The sequence below is a fragment of the Hyperolius riggenbachi genome, chromosome 8 (genome assembly GCF_040937935.1).
Source record: "Hyperolius riggenbachi isolate aHypRig1 chromosome 8, aHypRig1.pri, whole genome shotgun sequence".
In the NCBI taxonomy this organism is placed as follows: domain Eukaryota; kingdom Metazoa; phylum Chordata; class Amphibia; order Anura; family Hyperoliidae; genus Hyperolius; species Hyperolius riggenbachi.
This window is the reverse complement of record NC_090653.1, coordinates 245,684,669-245,704,358: the sequence shown is the minus strand read 5'-3', so window position 1 is coordinate 245,704,358 and position 19,690 is coordinate 245,684,669. Positions and strand designations below refer to the sequence as shown.

General features: G+C 45.1%; 1 protein-coding gene across 2 annotated transcripts in view; it reads left to right on the top strand.

Annotated features, from left to right (window-relative positions):
* The window catches only part of NUP188 (nucleoporin 188), a 132,201-nt gene that overhangs the window by 3,152 nt on the left and 109,359 nt on the right, over positions 1-19,690 (top strand). For both annotated transcript variants that reach the window (XM_068248499.1, XM_068248498.1), the window contains exons 2-9: positions 566-620; positions 3,035-3,108; positions 10,716-10,800; positions 10,885-10,965; positions 11,042-11,086; positions 15,067-15,159; positions 18,982-19,104; positions 19,219-19,430. In XM_068248499.1, coding sequence (XP_068104600.1) covers positions 566-620; positions 3,035-3,108; positions 10,716-10,800; positions 10,885-10,965; positions 11,042-11,086; positions 15,067-15,159; positions 18,982-19,104; positions 19,219-19,430 — 768 coding nt within the window. The remainder of the gene's footprint in view (positions 1-565; positions 621-3,034; positions 3,109-10,715; positions 10,801-10,884; positions 10,966-11,041; positions 11,087-15,066; positions 15,160-18,981; positions 19,105-19,218; positions 19,431-19,690) is intronic.

Sequence of the window (19,690 nt, the reverse complement as noted above, 5' to 3'; positions counted from 1 at the left end):
GATAGTAAACACTAATTACTTCATCCATGTGGCACGCTGCTTTATATAGTCAGGTAGTCCATTATGAACAATCCAATAAAAAAAAGCATAGAGAGACGGAACCAGTGTATTTCGGATCCCAACGGGACCTCTTTCAAGCACTCATAAATACAGAGATGATCAGGCAGATAATCCAGCATCCATAAAATCAATGCAGGATAATTAGAGCCGGATCATCCACAAGACAAACCTTGGCAGTTGCCTAGGGCCTGGAGAGAGTCTTAAGGGCCTGGTGGATGCTAGTCCCCTCCAAATTTTCCTAAAAAAGCCAGGTGACCATCAGCGATGGACAAAAAAGTGCTATCTTGCCTAGTGCCTCATTTCATCTTAATTAATTTCTGAGGATAATATAACAAAATCAAGCGACTCCAGAAGTGAAGCAATGCCACATTGGCGTGTGTGTTTTTGAAAGCTTTCGGTAAAATTGTGGGGTGGAGGCAACGTGCGCATCGTGTAGGGTCATGTAGCCCTTATCACCTCAGTTCCTTGGATCTCATGTTCTTTGTATATTTACTTGTGTTTGCAGAAGCAGCCGGGAGCTTTGGACAGTTCTGCTTGGCCAAACAGCCTTGAAAGATTCGGTAAGTTTATACTTTGCATTTGTTGAGTCCGCAGAGGGCCTTCAGTTCTAGAAATAACTAGAGCTGCATACACAAGTGGACTCTGGAATCCTGTTTTAATCAGGGCTGTGGAATCGGAGTTGAGGAGTCGGAGCAATTTTGGGTAGCTGGAGTTGGAGTCGGGAGTCAGTGGTTTCATAAACTGAGGAGTCAAATTTGGATGATTTTTGTACCATATCCACAGCCCTGGTAAGTATTAGACTAAGGAGTCAGAGCCATTTTGGGTACTTGGAGTCGGTAGTTTCATAAACTGAGAAGTTAGATGATTTTTGTACCGACTCCACAGCCTGGGTTTTAATTATAAGACAATCCCTAGAAGTCCATCCTCTCACAGGTTAATAGGTAAAGGGAGTTCCTTTCTTTACCCCCTACCTATTTAGAAGAAATGACTAAAAGTTTAAAGTTAAAGGAGAAAAAAACTTTTTCTCTTTTGTATTCTTTTCTCTTGCTATATAATTCTGTCTTGGTAGACTTTAGTACTTTTTTGCTCTATCCTGGATTTTTCGCTATTAGTAAAGGTGAATAGGGGACTATTGTAATACTCACAAAATGTTTATAATTGATGCAAGGTGCCAAGAGCAGTTCCCTGCAAAAAGTATAATTCTTAGTGTACAAAACCTTGTACGTTGCAACTGTATGCATAACAATTGGCCCTAGACTACAGTACTTACACTACATAATATAGACATATGGCAATGGTAGGGATTAGATTGTGAGCTCCTTTGAGGGACAGTTAGCGACAAGACAATACATATATATACACTGTACAGCGCTGCATAATATGTCGGCGCTATATAAATACTAAATAATAATAATAATAACAATAAATGAGAGACTGAACCTGAGCTACTGGAGAAGATACTTAAAACGTGGTGGAGGCTCCCATAGAAGATAGGCTAATAAAGCTGTTGATCTTATAAATCTTACCTCTGTTGAATAATTTGGACCAGACTAATGAAAAAAAGGTATTTTATTTAGCACATAAAATACACAACGCATTTCGTGGGTTCTTGCCCGCTTCCTCAGGTCAGAAAAAACAGGTGCCTTAACTGCTATGGCTGTGCAGCAAGCATGAACGCCTCTGTTTTTCACTCGCAAAATGCGTCTCCACTTTTGTTTACTCAAATAAAAGACCTTTTTTTCATTAGACTGGTCCAAATTCTTCTAGAGGTGAGATTACCTCTCTGTTTATGAGATCAACAACTGTATTAGTTTATCTGTATGTATTGAGTGGCTCCACTCCAGTTTTAAGTTTTTTTGTGTACCATTTTAGAGGTGATGTTTTTTTTAGTTTGATGGTGGTTGCAAGGATTTACAACCCATTGTTGTGAGTATATACACATCATTAGCATTTGCTTTTCTGAATCTTACTCGATTCTGCACCATTGGGCTCCTGGTATCTTTTGGTCTGTTGGATGAGCCTAGAGTTGTTTCAATCACAGGAACCATTAACCTACTCTTATCTTCTGGAGAAGATTTTAGCCTATAAAAATGGTGTTTGTAGTGCAGTTGCCAGTGTGTCCTAAAAATTATGATATAATGAATTGTATGTGTTGTAAGGATAATTACTAGAACATTAGTAGCAAAGAAAATATTCTCATTTTTATTTTGTTATATAGTTTTTTGTTTTTTTTTAATAAAATTGCATCATTCTCTAATATTTGCAGTTTACACACTACTCAGCATTCTAAATGATTTTACAGAGCAGTCTAGTGAACTTGTTCTCTTCAGAAAAAAAAACAATACAGTGACAGACACTTGAGATAACAAGCTTCAGAAGACAGAGCTCTCTGCGACTTTGAACGTCATGGAACTCAATGACTCTTTTGCATAGATAACTGGAGTTTCTTAACTCTTCCTGTACTGGAAACAATATTAGACTTATGTCTCTGCTCCTAATATTTTATTTCTTAGCTGTACTACACATAAAAATCATTATCATTTTTTTTTTTGCTTCAGTGTCTCTTTAAATGCAATTTATCTAATATCAGCTAAACAGCAAGCTTATGCTGGGAATAACCATGAGATTTTTTGGATAGATGGTTTGGCAGATAATTTCCGACAGGTCCAATCTGATTTTCAATCGTTTTTCTGATTGATTTCTCAAAGAAGTGAATAAAAAAACGACTGGAAAAACTTTCGGAAAATCAATCGGACAGTAAATCTAAAAAACCTCATTGTGTATTCCCAGCATTATACACAGACAAAAACGAGCTCCACTGCAGAGGGCGAGGGAAGATCCTTAATGCATGACGTCAGTTTAAAAGCGCAATATAGTATTTTATAGTTCACTAAAGCAAATCATGTTTTTTTTGCCATTACTGATTTGCATTTTATTTTATTTGATAATGTGAAAACTATTTATTTAATTCTAGACACAGATCAAAGCAGAACTTGATCAATATGGAGAACGCTTACTTCAAGGATTGGCCTTCTACAAACCTCCAAGGTAAAAATCTGTATGATTGTTTAAAGAGAACCCGAGGTGGGTTTCTGACATGAATATCAGGACACAAAGGCTGGTTCTGCATACTATCACCAGCCTCTGTGTCCATATAGCGCGCCCCCAGCCCCCCCGCGCTCTGCTGTCTCCCAATATAAAAACCACCATGCTAGCTACATGCAGCTTGTCGCTAGTTGGCTTTTTTTCTTTATGCTGCCATTCACCCGCCGCTCCCTTCCCTCCCAGTCTCCATAAGCCGATTGGAGGAAGCTTACGGAGGCGGGGAGGGAAGGGACGCAGGCGGGGAGCGGCGATATGCAGGAGACGGGGGAGCGGCGGGTGAATGGCAGCACAAAGGTAAACAGCCAGCTAGCGACAAGCTGCATGTCGCTAGCGTGGCAGCTTTTATATTGGGAGACAGCAGAGCGCAGGGGTGCCTGGGGGTGCACTGTAGGGACACAGAGGCTGGTGACAGTATGCAGAACCAGCCTCTGTGTCCTAATATTCATGTCAGAAACCCACCTCGGGTTCTCTTTAAATGGAAGTTGAAGTGAAAGGAATACGGAGGCTACCATCTTCATACACGCTATTCTGAATTTTAGGACGCAGATTTTTAACTGTTCAATAAATGTTTCTTGAGAAAAAAAGCTTGCTTCTTTTGTTGCAGTGAAAGGAGATGGGGTGCCTTGACACCTTAGGAAAAAAGTCAGAGACAATGTGAGCCCAGATAGCGTAGTATGTTTAAATAGAGTCTCAAGCCTAAAAAAAACCCTCTTTTTACTGGGCAGTCCTCTTTAGCAATCAGACCATAGCTGAAATGCCGCATTCCCGCTGCAGAACGATGTCTTTATACCCCCAAAATTCCGGGGCAAAGTTCCACGACTTTCCAGGCCATGTATTTTGCTGTCCGGGGGAGACAGAGCTTTGCGCTGTAGCTCTGCCTCTGCTCACATCAATCTCTGCCGAACTCTGCCTCGCTCCCGCCTGTCATGAGCCTGAACGGAGAAACTGAGATTGATTGCAGTTTGCAGCAACACAGACACTGAGACAGGAATATACTATGCAGGAAGGTTTATTTACAATTGTGCATACAGTATTATGCAATTTCAATGCAGCAGCATGCATAACAACTATGTACAGCAATCAGAGAATATGGTGGCAACTATATACAAGAACGCAACCACCACATGCATACACACCATACAACCAAAGCAAGGTGCAAAACCCCCAAAACCCTATCTATCTATCTAACTAAATATATACAGGATATATATACACATATACACAGGACAAATATATACAATATATACACCAATCGCAGTACAAGAAGGCAGGCACAAAATCACAGTCAGAACAAAGCATAAGTCGGCAACAATCGAGCAATCACGGTACAAAAGGAGCAGGCAGTAAACGAGGTCAGACAGAATCAAGGTTCAGTAACAGGATAACAGATACAGAAATACAGAATACCAGAGAACCAGGGTTGTCCAGATACTCCAGCTAGCGAGCACAAAGTTCTGGCAAAGGTTGCTCCTTGCAGGGCTCTTAAATAAGGAGGACACACCTGCAGCATGATTGGCAAGCAAAGTCCATAGAGAGCAACCCTTGCAGTGGCAGAGCTGTCTCCAGCCAGCATAGAGCCACCCAGTGGTGGAACAAGGAAAGTTCAGGTCCTGCAAAGTCTCTAGAGCCATCTGCTGGTGGAATAAAGGAAGTTCAGAGTTCAACACGATGCTGCCACCAGCAGGCAGGAAGTGGCATGACCATATTCCTAACACCGCCCTTCTCAGTGAAAGACTACTGAGGGGCGGGAGGAGGCGGAGATCGGTGGAGATTGACGCGAGCAGAGGTAGAGCTACTGCGTACAGCTGTGCCTCTACCCGGAAGGAGCCCTGAATTTTGCCCCAGGATTTCGGGGGTATTAATCGTTCTGCCGTGGGAATCCAGCGTTTCAGCTATGGGCTTATTGCTGAAGAGGACTGCCCAGTAAAAACAGGTATTTTTTTTAGGCTTCACACTCTCTTTAAAGGGCAACTGTAATGAGAGGGATACAGATGCTGCCATATTTATTTCCTTTTAAACAATACCAGTTGCCTGGCTATCCTGCTAATTCTCTACCACTCATGATTAGCTGCATGCTTGTTTTTGGTGTTGTTCAAACACTACTGCAGCCAAGCAGATCAGCAGAGCTACCAACTTTGGTAGGGTGGGTGGGGGGGGGGGGGGGGGGGTTATGTGCACAAAGAGGTGCCCAGGTGTATTGAAAACTAGATTAAAAACACTTAATATGTAAAGTATGAGGTGGCTTACTTCAGTAATGACAATCTTGTAAGACAAAAGCTTTATTTAGCACAGGCAACGCGTTTCGTGGGCTGAGCCCACTTCCTCAGGCCAATATAAGTGCCAAAGGAGATATAGTCAGCATCATCAATGCTGTTGGCTATTTCTACTTTGGTGCTTTTACTGGGCTGTGGAAATGGGCTCGGACCCACAAAAAACTGGGCGCCTCTTTACCTCTTGTGTTGCAGAGCTGTAGAGAAGTTTTTTACTTAAATCGGACAACTCGAGCCATCAATTGGGAGGTAAGTCCACCACTACCTACCATTTTTAAACCATTTTTTTTCACATCTTTTTTTTCTAGTTATCATATTTTGCGGACTATAAGACGCACCTAGGTATAGAGGACAAAAACCATTAACCATTAAATATATATACTAGGTGCATCCATGGCGAAGGGGCATTTTGTAGATTATGCCCCCTTTGTACCTGATTCCCCCTTGTACCTTTTGTGTCTCCCAGTGTCCTCCTCTGTCCCCCATGTGTCTGCTCCATGTGTCGTCCTCTGCATGGGCACAGTAAAGGGAGTCCCCGACATTGTGGCGGGTTGGAGGTTCCTATTGGCAGGCGTTCACAAGTCAGGAACTCCCTGCATTTGGACTATAAGATGCAGTGACTTCTCCCCCAACTTTTGTGGGAGAAAAAGTGAGTCTCATAGTCCAAAAAATGCAGTAACCTCTCCTGCCATTCCCAAACTAACATAACACTGCTCCCCATTACTTACTTTTAAGGGTCTTTTAATTTAACCCTGCCATGTAGTCTGGACATGTAGTCTGTACTTCTGGACACCTCTGCTTCAATCAACTCTGTCCTGATGTCACCATCCCAGCAGCTTGATGTACCGGGGAGGAGGTCCCTAGTCACCCTCCCAGGTGATGGTGTGGAAGGCCAGGCTGCATCGATGATGGAGTCTGCCTTCTGCAGGCGACAAAAGCCTAGATGGAAGCCCCAACATGGCATAAGTGCTGCAACTTTCAGGGTCCCGGTTGGTGACAGGTAGAAACATCATGGTCTCCTAGAAAGGGTATGATGTCAGGTTGAAAATGAAGAACCCTGTAGGGGCAGTGGTGATTTTAGTGGTATGGCTCAATCATTTTTTGGATTTGAGATTTACAATTACAGCCCAACAGTTCAGGTGTAGCTCAAAGCTCAAGTTGTTGTATATGAATTTAGAGTAGTTTGTTACCATCTTAACTGTACTTAAGTTAGACTTTAACTTAAAAACTCATAAACTTTTCATGATAAAGTGAAACAAAACTTAGAACTTCCTCTCTGCTTTAAAAGATTAGGCGCAGCATGACAAACTCAAGTGTAATAACAATTTATGGAAATTCTAAAAAAAAATCCCCCTGAATTTGTAACTTCACTTCTGCAGGAAGGGTTAAAGCGGAACTGAATACTGAAAAAAAAAGTTTCACTTACCTGGGGCTTCTGCCAGTCCCTTGCAGCCTTCCTGTACCGCGCCGGTCCTCCACGATTCTCCGTTCTCCCGCCGCCAGCTAGTTTAGTTACCGTCAACGCAGCAACTGCACCTGTGCGCCCCCTTTTTACGCTATTGCGGGCTGCACCATGAACGAACGTGAAGGACGATACGTGTGGCTCGTAGCGCGCAGGCATAATTGTCACGTCGACGTTAATGAAATTAGCTGGCGTCAGGGGGAACGGAGGATCTCGGAGGACCGGCGTAGGACAGGAAGGCTGCAAGGGACTGGCAGAAGCCCCAGGTAAGTGAAACTCTGTTGTTTTTTTTCAGTATTTAGTTCTGCTTTAAGTCTCAGTGTGTACTGTATGGAGAGCTGCCTTGGCAGAGCTCTCCTGTGGTCTAGTCACAGTTGCTGATAAGAACTAATTAGACAGTTTGATGTGGCTAAACAAACACAGAACGCAGAGAAGTGAATTTCTTCAACTACAGTATATGTGGAATAAAAGACTTTTCATTGTGTGTTGTGCAAGAGTTCATGTTTACTTGAGATTATTATTATTATTATTATTTTTTTTTTTACAAGAGTGTTGTGTGTCCATGGCCAGAGATGGTCAAAGAGATACTAACTTTTCTGGCTTGCATGCAAATGTTTAGCAAACTGCATGCAGAATTGAATTAGGCCATAGCTGATGTGCTTTGCCTAATTACAAGCTTCATACAGTACAATTTGTGATTGAACTTTACATGTAAGCTGGAAAAATTAGGGTCTTGTGACCCATCTCTGCTCACTGCAAATGGCCTGCGGCATCCTGGGAATTTATTTTTTTCTTATACAGTTTCTGATCTTGGCTTTCACTCAATGGTTCTGTTGGATGGCAGGAGACATAGGGGTCTTCACTAGAATAAAAAGCTTACCTCCTTTGTTCAGACAGCAATCTCTAGTGTTGGCCAGAATGTACTGCCAGGGGTGTAACAATATCCCCCATGACGCCAGCTGTTCTGTTTCCTGCTCCCGGCGGCTGGACAGGTCTTCCTCACTTCTCTTCCGTGTAGCTGGGTGCAGTGCAGCCAATCACCATGTGGCTCTCGATGCATATCACATGACATGCAGAGACTGGAGCCGCAAGGTGATTGTCCCCACGGTGCGGCAATGAGCTGCACTGAGGAGACGTAAGGAGGACCTGTCCGGCTGCTGGGACCAGGTTATGTATAACACACCACTTCCATGGCTGCTCTGCCGGATGGAGGGAGTGGGGAGTAATGACACCTATCATTGTGACTGGGTGGGGTGGGGGGATTGTAAGCTACTTGGTTTACCTGGTAGCTACGGACGCTTGTGGAGGGGGGATATTTGCTGGGGGCCCCGAAGAACCAGAGCTATGCCCCTGTGTACCGCTATACAGAAAATATGTAAACAAGAACTGTAATGCTGCCAGCCTCGGGCTGTGAAACTTTATGGATAAGACTTCCTACTGACTGTCTTCTTATGGCTTTTTGGTCTCGATTATTCCCCTATACTTTCCTAGTAATTTTGGGTCACCCTGAGCTGCTTGGGTACTCTGTTGTTCTGGTCCAAGCCCCTATCCCATAGAGCCATCTCAATTCCTGCCATGCACTGAGGAGGACCAAAAGTCCAAAACAGGCTGTCTGCATGTTGGGTTGATGTGGCTCTGTAAAATGTAAAGCTTGCTATACACCAGCGGTTCTGGACGTTAGCCTGGCTTCAGGGGCATAAAGAGGTAATCTGCATATTCAGTGGTGATGCATTGTGGGAGACCACAGGCGGTCACTTAGGCCTTGTTCACCTTGCTCGTGTGTTCGTCAGTGTTGGGCTGTTTTTGAGGCGTCTTTTTTTTTTCCTGATTCCCGGCGCTTGGGTGGGCGATTTGTTTTTGTGCTTAGCGGATTTCTAAGCGTTTTTTCCGAGTGGTTTTGTAATTCACTCCCTGACGCAAGGCAGAAAGTGAACTCTTTGACCCGAAAAAGAATAAATAAAATGCATTTATTCTTAAAAACGCAAACATAATCGCTACACAAAGCAATTTTGTGAGAGTTTTGCATTTCCATTGAGGCGGAAACGCCTCAAAAATGGTACACGTACCGCTTTGCTAGCCATACAGCGCACGACCCGCGCTGATATGAACCTTCTCATAAACAACATTGTCCACGCAGTCGGGGGCGTTTTTAAAAAAAAAAAGCACGGGGGCGAAAAAAAAAGCCGACAACACCTGCAGTGTGAACAAGGCCTTAAAGAGAACCCGAGGTGAGTTTGAAGAATGTTATCTGCATACAGAGGCTGGATCTGCCTATACAGCCCAGCCTCTGTTGCTATCCCAAACCCCCCTAAGGTCCCCCTGCACTCTGTCGACACACAGCGTGTCGCAGCGGGCTGTGTTTTTCTCTATAGTGTCAGTCTGCTGCTCTCCCCACCTCCTGCAGAACTCCAGTCCCCACCTGCATCCCTTCCCTCCCCACTGATTGGAGGGAAGGGATGGGGGCAGGGACCGGAGCTATGCAGGAGGCGGGGGAGCAGCTGAGACTGACACTACAGATGTAAACACAGCCCTGCACATTTATGAGGGATTGCAGAGTGCAGGGGGACCTTAGGGGGGTTTGGAATACCAACAGAGGCTGGGCTGTATAGGCAGATCCAGCCTCTGTATGCAGATAACATTCTTCAAACACACCTCAGGTTCTCTTTAAGGCCGAATTATCACAAATGCCTTCCGTTTCAAGAAGGCAAACTACACAGAAGGGCTTTTCGGCCTCTTTTAGTCCGCTATACTTTCTTAGTAGTTTTGGGTCACCTTAAGCTGCTGGACTATTCTGTTGTCTTACAAATGCAGAAACAAGTCTTGTGTGTCCATTTTTTCAAGCATCCTTTAACTATTTCTGCCATTGGGACGTTAGCCTCACGTGCGCAGCTGCCACAGCCGCAGGGACGCTCTTGTCATGTTCCTACAGTTTGGGGGCCGTGTGCGTAATTGTGCGGGCAGAAGCCCACAATCGCGATGTTGCCGGCAATTGGGGATTGGCTGCAGAGGACAAAAGTCCCCTGAGCCAATCCATTCTTGTCCGCTAAGAATGATCACTGTTTTTGTTTAAAAACGGTTATTATTCTTAAATACAACTGCCGCGCTGCCTCCCGCTCGCATGAAAGTTCCCATTCATTCATCTCCCCTCCAGGCCACCGTGATCGCAGGCATCAATGTATGCCTGCATCACTTCCTTAGTTACATAGTAACACATTGCTTTCAATGTAGCATACTTATTGTACGCTTATAGGAAGTCCTGCGTGTGGACATCTTGTTGCCAAATAGTAAAATTACACCTACAGGCATTTGGGACTAAATTTTTTTTTAATATCTATGATAAGAGGGTATATAATTTTTTAATTATGGACTTGTAAATAGGGATGGATGCAAAACTGAAAAAATGCACCTTCATTTCCAAATGAAATATTGTCACCATACATTGTACTAGGGATATAATCTAAATGTTACAGTAAGCGGGACAAATGGGCAAATAAAATGTGTGACTTTTATCCACAGAAGAATGTTTAATTTTAAAGCTATAATGGCCGAAAACTGGGAAATAATGATTTTTTTTTCCATTTTTTTTTATTATTCCTATTAAAATGCATTTAGAATTAAATAATTCTTAGCATAATGTACTACCCAAAGAAATCCTAATTGGTGGCGGAAAAAACGAGGTATAGACCATTTCGTTGTGATAAGAAGTGATAAAGTTATTGGGGAATGAATGGGAGGAGCGCTGAAATGTGAAATTTCCTCTCGTCCATAAGGTAAAAACAACCCGCGGACTGAAATGGTTAATATTTCTTCCCATACAGCACCAGCTCAGCTGACAAGGTGAAAAAAGACAAGAATGCAGCTCCACCATTAAAGGAACTGGGATTGCGCATCAGCAAATTTTTGGTGAGCTGACTCTCTGAGACATTGGTAAGCAAACAGGCGAGGTCTCCATTTCCCTCCTCAGTAACTTGTCTTGTTGCACATCAGGGGCTGGATGAGGAGCAGAGCATGCAGCTGCTGCAGTGCTACCTCAACGATGACTACAGAGGAACACAGGACTCTATAAAGGTGAGATCCCTGTCCAGCCCTATGTCCTAATGAACCGACAACTCAAGACCCTTTTATAACTTTCTTTTCATTCCAGCAAGTGCCACAAGACGAGAGGCAGAGTCAGGCGCTGATGTTAAAGGTTTGTCGCTTGTTTTATTTTCTATCTCACTGAACCTGAACAGAAGGGGATGTGGAGGCTGCCACCTTTTTCCTTTTTTCGTTTCAAAACATTTTTATTAAAATTTTTAAAGTTTACAACATGACAAAGGGTAGCACATGTATAAAGCATAGGAGCAAAGGGCAGAGAACTGTCACAAACAATATTGGTAGATACCGGCAATGCAAAGGCCTCATGTACCGATATCCAAAGGTAGGACCAAATTCTTTATTGAGGGTGTAAACGAGCACCACCTCCAGAATAGGTGGTCTCTGCAAATCGGGCAGTAGATTCCGAGAGACTCCGATCACCCAACTACCAGGGGGCTGAGTGGCACCCTAGCTTCACAAAATCAGCAGGTTGGGCGACAAACCCGCCCTGCCACACCAACAAAGGGACAAGGTTGACCAATATTCCGGTTTATAAATTGCTAGTTTCCTTACATTTTGGTCCTTTTTAGCCCCTTACGCACTACTAGCTGTTCTGGTTCACCATGAGCTTGCTGGGCAATCTGTAACGCTGGGTGTTTGAAGTCCTACGCCATAGAGCCACCTTAATCCTTGCCATGCACTGATGAGGATCAACCAATCCGAAACAGCCTGTATGCATGTTGGATTATTGTGTCTCTGTACAATTAACAAGCTGACACATCATTGCATTCCAGCGGTTCTGGAGGTGTGGCTAGCTTACAGGGACAACAAAGGGATGGTTTTCATATTCAGCAAAGATGCATTGTGGTACACCTCAGAGCTCACTCCTTCCTGAATAATCGCAAATACCTTCTGTTTTAAGAAGGGACATTTTTGTTTTGCATAGCATTTTAGTAAGAGCTTTTTGGTCCTTTGTAACCTCTTACATTTCCATTAAGTTCTGGTTCATCATGAGCTTGCTGGGCAATCTGTAACTCGGTTTCCTTGCTGTCATTTTAATCTTTTGACTTCAGTAGTGCCTGAATTGGACACATGGAACAGGCATGCATTTGAAAATGTCGCCAGCTAATTTAGTCGCGGCGTTAAATAACAATATTACTGCAATATCGGTAAATAACAATATAAGCACAACGTTAAATAACAGAAAATAACAATTTAATTGCGGTATTACATTATCCGTAAATTTACCTATAATGTTGAACCTAGCTATAACTTATAAGACCCCCCTGGGTGTGCCTAACCCTAAGAGCCCCCTGGGTGTGCCTAACCCTAAGAGCCCCCACAGTGTGCCTAACTCTAGGAAACCCCCTGATGGTGCCTAACCCTAAGCCCCCCTGATGGTGCCTAACCCTAAGCCCCCCTGATGGTGCCTAACCCTAAGCCCCCCTGATGGTGCCTAACCCTAAGCCCCCCTGATGGTGCCTTACCCTAAGCCCCCCTGATGGTGCCTAACCCTAAGCCCCCCTGATGGTGCCTAACCCTAAGCTCCCCTGATGGTGCCTAACCCTAAGCCCCCCTGATGGTGTCTAACCCTAAGCCCCCTGGTGGTGCCTAGCCCTAAGCTTCCACTGGTGGTGCCTAGCCCTAAGCTTCCCCTGGTGGTGCCTAGCCCTAAGCTTCCCCTGGTGGTGCCTGGCCCTAAGCTTCCCCTGGTGGTGCCTAGCCCTAAGCTTCCCCTGGTGGTGCCTAGCCCTAAGCTTCCCCTGGTGGTGCCTAATCCTAAGACCCCCCTGGTGGTGCCTAATCCTAAGACCCCCTGGTGGTGCCTGACTCCCCCCTGGTGGTGCCTAGCCCTAAGCTCCCCCTGGTGGTGCCTAGCCCTAAGCTCCCCCCTGGTGGTGCCTAGCCCTAAGCTCCCCCCTGGTGGTGCCTAGCCCTAAGCTCCCCCCTGGTGGTGCCTAGCCCTAAGCTCCCCCCTGGTGGTGCCTAGCCCTAAGCTCCCCCCTGGTGGTGCCTAGCCCTAAGCTCCCCCCTGGTGGTGCCTAGCCCTAAGCTCCCCCCTGGTGGTGCCTAGCCCTAAGCTCCCCCCTGGTGGTGCCTAGCCCTAAGCTCCCCCCTGGTGGTGCCTAGCCCTAAGCTCCCCCCTGGTGGTGCCTAGCCCTAAGCTCCCCCCTGGTGGTGCCTAGCCCTAAGCTCCCCCCTGGTGGTGCCTAGCCCTAAGCTCCCCCCTGGTGGTGCCTAGCCCTAAGCTCCCCCCTGGTGGTGCCTAGCCCTAAGCTCCCCCATGGTGGTGCCTAGCCCTAAGCTCCCCCATGGTGGTGCCTAGCCCTAAGCTCCCCCCTGGTGGTGCCTAGCCCTAAGCTCCCCCCTGGTGGTGCCTAGCCCTAAGACCCCCCTGGTGGTGACCAACCTTAACACCCCCTGATCCCTGCTAATAATAATACAATACATTTCGATTGAATTGCAGCCGCCCGCTTAAAAGCGTAACAGCTTTCTATATTATGATAAATAACCGTTGCGCCCACACATATCGGTAAATAACAATTGCGCCCATTTTTGGCCGCAACTTTTTCAACTGCTCCTTGGTACAGCTATGCAACCAGCATAGACAGAACAGTTGGTCTGCATACTTACTTTGGATCAGTCGCTCAGAAAGTAATAAAGGCGGCACAAAAGCCAGACAGCATTTTCACATAGGAGCCTTCACTGGCACCGTCTGTATTCCACTCTGTTCAGTCATTTTTATTAAGTAATCGCTTTCATCTTTACAATAAGGATGTGCGGATAGAAACTTGCATTTGGATCTGTGATGCACTTTTTATGCTAATGATTCACGTTCGATGTGGCCATTGGGTTCCTGCTGTGGCAAGGAATGCAATACAGCAGATTAGGACAGCGGCGTTGCACGTTATTCTTGTGTTGCGTTGGATACGTTGAAGCATATAGTCAATGAAGAGTATGCATCACTTCTGTTAAAGCAGGTAATTAGTGGTAACGCACTGCATGTAGTATTACCACAACCCGTTATACTGCACTGCTCCCGCTGCACTGGTGCATTGCATTGCGGTAAGCTGCATTACAAAGCAGCTGTTACACACCACCCTGCAACTCGCTGCTGTGAATGTAGCCTATCCATTCCTACTTGCAACAAAAAACACCTACCCAATACATTTTCTACAGCGCTGCAAAATGCAGCAAATGGATCTAAAATAGGGTCTACTTCTGTGTTTTACATCTGATCTCTTTGCATTGCTGTTAAAAGAACGCGAATTCCCAATCTGCAGCTTTTTTCCTGATAGGCAGAAGCATTTCCCATAGAAACCTATGGTGGAAGCACATCCGCTCTGAGCAAGAAAACGGACCAAAACCCGAACTCTCTGCTCCAACTCGTCGTAAGCGGGAATCGCGCCTTAAAAATATGCAGATTTTATCACCAGAATGAGATACTTTCCTAAGTACAATTTCACCCTTTAAAAATCAAATGTTGTGCCCCCCGCCCAATTATATTCTCCTCTTCATGTAACCTTAGGCCTCTTTTCCACGGTCAATTGAACTGTGTGCTCAGCAAGCAGTTACCAAGCAACAGTGAGCAGTTACCAGGCAGCAGTGAGCAGTTGTGGGAGTTTGAGAGGCATTTCACTGCCTATCAACTGTCTATGGAAAAGAGGCCTAAAGCCTCGTTCACGTTAGGTGCGTTTTTGAGAGCACATTGCGCTGTGCGTTCTGCAGGGTATTGATTTTCCCATGTAATGTAAGTAATGGTTCACATCTCTGTGCTGCGTTATAAAAACGTAGTGTTGCACTGCTACTGCTACACTAAGCAAAAATGCTTAAAAAAAGCGTACTGAAATGCTCACAAACGCATGCGTTTTTTATCATGTGCTTTTATACGTTTCTCAACGTACCGAATGTGAATGAGGCCTAACTGTGAATCCCCCTTCCCCTGCTCCTTGTTCTCATACTCACCGCCTGTGGTATCCAACTTCACACCAAAAGTTATAAAGATTTGTCCATTCATGGCAAGTTTTTCTTGAAGTGTGTTGGGATAAGTGGCAGTATTTTAGCTGTTATTTGACCTGTTGTTTCTTACAGATTGCAGAATATTACTATGAAGAGAGGATGTGTCTGTTGCGCTGTGTTCTGTACTTGCTCACGTATTTTCAGGATGAAAAGCACCACTACAAGGTACCTCTTCATTGCTTTGCAGTAGCTTTCCTTTGTGACAGTTTATACCATTGCCTAGATCATATGGGACATTTTCTATTGTTTGCTTTTGTGTTCTCCTGCAGAGGGAGACCTGCTCCAACCCCCACCCCTCTCCATAGCACAGAAAATGCTGCTCAGCAGAGAATAGCATGAATGTATTTAGGGAAATACCTGTGCAGACTAGAGACAATAAATGCTACTTGACTGTAATCTGAAGATGGTACAGTTTTTTGTTAAAGGACTCCCGGGGCGGAACCCCTTAACCTATATTTACTTAACTGGGGCTTCTTCCAGCCCCTAGAAGTCATCTGGGTCGCTCGCTGCAGCTCTGGTGCTCCCCGGAGTCCCGCTGGCCGTTCATAGGCATTGCTGACCCGTAGGCGCGTTTGTGCATGCAAGCTGCTCCGAAAGAACGTGCCCATGTCATCAGGGGACAGCGGGGAGCACCGGAGCTGCGGCAAGGGACCCAGGTGACTTCTAGGGGCTGGAAAGAAGCCCCAGGTAAGTAAAGATAGACTAAAGGAACACTGTCAATTAACATGTTTTTTTTAACATTCCTTTCACTCTAAACTGACAACAGTCTGCTCTAATCTGACAGCAGAGTGAGCCATGAGGGGAGGGGGGAATTCTCTCACAGTGCATCTGTTAACCCTGTGTGAGAGAAAGCTGAGCTGCCTGTGTCTCTGACTGAAGTGTCTGAAGAGAGTTGAGGAAATGTAACTTGTTATAAACATTTGTAATTGTCTGTGACACCACAACTTTTCATTCTTTTTTTTTTTTTCATTTTTTTTTTTGCTTTCAGAGAAAAATACTCTGTAGTCTAATATGCAAAAAAACACTGGCTGTGCATTGAAGCAGACACCCCTTTTGAGAATGATTTGTCCCAATAGAGCTAAATCATACATGCAATGAATTAAAAGCTTTTGCCTCTGATATTTAACATGAAAAGTAGGCAGGGACTCCTCTAACCATTTTGTCACTCCAGGCGGGAAAAGCTGTGCCCCCCCCCCATGAAAATAATCGTAATGCAGCAATGTTTCACCATAAAATAGTAATGCAGCAATGTTTCACCATAAAATAATAGTAATGCGGCAATGCTTCACCATAAAATAATCATAATGGTGCAGCGTTTCACCAGAAAATAATCGTAATGTGGACAGCGTTTCACCAGAAAAATAATGTGCACTTGTAAAAAAAAAAAAGTGCTTACTCACCTGCAGAAGACCCCTTTCCCAGCGCGCAGCTCCCCGATCATCTTCCATGCAGCCAGTGGCTATGAAACTCCCGCACTGACACAGGCAGAGCAGGGCTACGGGAAGCCCTGTACTGGAGACACAAATAGTCTCCAGTGCAGGGCTTCGGGCGCCATCTTCTCTGCTCTGCCTGCCGGAAGCCTGAGGTGAGCTGTGGGCTGCAGGGAGTTAATTGGAAAATGGCAGTTGAAAAATGAGTTGGAAAATGAAAGGTGGAAAATGAGTTGGAAAATGGCAGTTTAAAAATGGGTTAAAAAATGGCAGTTAGGAATTGGCAGTTGGGAAATGACAGTTGGGAAATGACAGTTGGGAAATGACAGTTGGGAAATGGCAATTGGAAAATGGCTACTAAAAATGGCAGTTGGAAACGACAGTTAAAAAAATGGCAGTTGGAAAACGGCATTTGGAAAATGGCAGTTGAAAATTGACAGTTGGAAAATGGCAGTTGAAAATTGACAGTTGGAAAATGGCAGTTGAAAATTGACAGTTGGAAAATGGCAGTTGAAAATTGACAGTTGGAAAATGGCAGTTGAAAATTGACAGTTGGAAAATGGCAGTTGAAAATTGACAGTTGGAAAATGGCAGTTGAAAATTGACAGTTGGAAAATGGCAGTTGAAAATTGACAGTTGGAAAATGGCAGTTAAAAATTGACAGTTGGAAAATTGACAGTTGGAAAATGGCAGTTGGAAAATGACAGTTGGAAAATTGACAGTTGGAAAATGACAGTTGGAAAATGGCAGTTGAAAATTGACAGTTGGAAAATGGCAGTTAAAAAATGACAGTTGGAAAATGGCAGTTGAAAATTGACAGTTGAAAATTGACAGTTGGGAAATGGCAGTTGAAAATTGACAGTTGGGAAATGGCAGTTGAAAATTGACAGTTGGAAAATGGCAGTTGAAAATTGACAGTTGGAAAATGGCAGTTGAAAATTGACAGTTGGAAAATGGCAGTTGAAAAATGACAGTTGGAAAATGGCAGTTGAAAAATGACAGTTGGAAAATGGCAGTTGAAAAATGACAGTTGGAAAATGGCAGTTGAAAATTGACAGTTGGAAAATGGCAGTTGAAAATTGACAGTTGGAAAAGGGCCGTTAAAAATTGACAGTTGGAAAAGGGCAGTTGAAAATTGACAGTTGGAAAAGGGCAGTTGAAAATTGACAGTTGGAAAAGGGCAGTTGGAAAATTGACAGTTGGAAAAGGGCAGTTGGAAAATGGCAGTTTAAAAATGACAAAAAACGGCAGTTGAGAAATGGCAGTTTGCAGTTACTGGAGAGCTCTCATAGGGGGAGATAGCCAAGTTTTTCTCAGCAAATAAAATAAGTTCCAGAAACACATAAGCAGATATTAGACACCACAAGCCAGTTCACCACCTGGCGGGTCCCACAATCTGGCAGGGGGGTGGGCACGATGCTCCAGCCCTGCCTCCAGTTCACTTCTGGAATGTCAGACATTAAAGTCTGAAAACCACTGCGCCTGCGTTGCCGTGTCTTTGCTCGCTCTGATGTCACCAGGAGCGTACTGCGCAGGCACAAACCATACTGGGCCTGTGCAGTACACTCCTGGTTATGTCAGCGGGAGCGAGGACACGGCAATGCAGGCGCAGTGGTTTTCAGACTTTAAAGTCTGAAATTCAAGAAGTGAACCGGAGGCGGGGCCAGAGCATCGGTGAGTGGCTGCACGGGCACAGAATGTCTGCGGGGGACCATTAGGGTAAGTTCATCTCATTTTCCCCCGACCCCCTTACAGTATTCCTTTAAAGGACTTCTGAGGCCAAATTTAGAAAAAAAAAAAAAAGTTAGATACCTGCATCAGTTTGGAAGACACGGACGACGCCATCCGCGCCCTCCGTGCTGCTCCGTCCGGGTTCCCGCCTCTCAATAGCCTCCCAAACGGGCCCCGACTGCATGGCCCGGGTCGGCTCTCCTGCGTGCACAAAGATGGCCGCCGGGGCTGCGCAGTCCGCATAGCCGCGAGAGCGGCTGCGCAGCTCTAGGGCCAACCCCCGATCCACGCTACAGGAAACGTGGATCGGGGGGTTGGCCCTAGAGCTGCACCTCCAACAAGTTTTCTTAGTTATACTTACCTGGGGCTGCCTTAAACCCCCCTGAGGCTGCTCAGTCCCTCGCTGTCTCCCCGGGTTGCTCCTGTTCCCTGTAAAACAGGCCAAAAGCCTGGCCCAGTTGTCCTTCATCGCGCATGCGCAGCCTGGTCTTGTTCCCAGGGTGGGAGCGTTCTGCGCAGACTCAGAACGCTTCCGGTGACAGGAGCACGACTCAGCCAGGTTGCCGGTCTGTACTGCGGGACAGGAGCCACTTGGGGAGACGATGAGGGGCTGAGTGCCCATGGGTCCCTATCGATAAAGAGGTGCGGTGGAATACCCACGGGTGAGGAAAAATTAAATATTTTCTCCCCACAGGTAATTTGTCTTTTATTATTCTGGACAGGATTCTGGTTTCACTTTTGGATAAAGGGAAGGGGAAGATTACTTCTTCGACCAAGTATGGGGTTTCTGATGTGTTAGTAACAGTGTCCTAATGTCTGCTTGTAGAGAGAATTCAACCAGTGCACAAACATGCTGGAAAGAGACGACCTGATTGGGAAATACATCAAGCAGTTTGAGAAGCTTTGCAAGGAAGACGCACCTACCTGGGAAACCCATGGAAACCTCATGGTACTTCTTGTTACATTTCCTTCCTGTAGTTTTCATGTTAAGTTTGCATCCATGAGGAGGGCCAAGTAATGATACTGACCGCTTTGTTCTGTCGTCTCCTCGGTGTGTATACAGACTGAACGGCAGGTGTCCCGCTGGTTCACGCAGTGTCTCCGGGAGCAAGCCATGCTGCTGGAGATCGTCTTCCTGTACTATGCCTGCTACGCCATGCCTGCCGCCACCCTGCTGGACCTCACCAAGCTCTTCAAGGAGCAGGGCTTTGGACGCAGGCAGAAAAACCGCCTCTTGGTGGAACAGAGTTTGGACCCCTTAATTGACAGAATTGGGTGAGATTATTGCAGATAATTCCGAATATCTTCTTACCGGTATTAACCTTCATGGCATTTAATTTCCCTGCATTTTGTTGTACCAAAAGCGGTACAATTTTTTTCAAGTGTTTCTTTATATTGTAAGCATTTTTGCGGGCCATTTGCAAGTTGCGGTCTTGCAAGCTGTCCGCAAGCATGTGCACAATATTAAAAAACTTTTTTTATTATATATTTTTTTTTTTATAAAAAAAGATTTTTTTTTGTTTGTTTTTTTTACT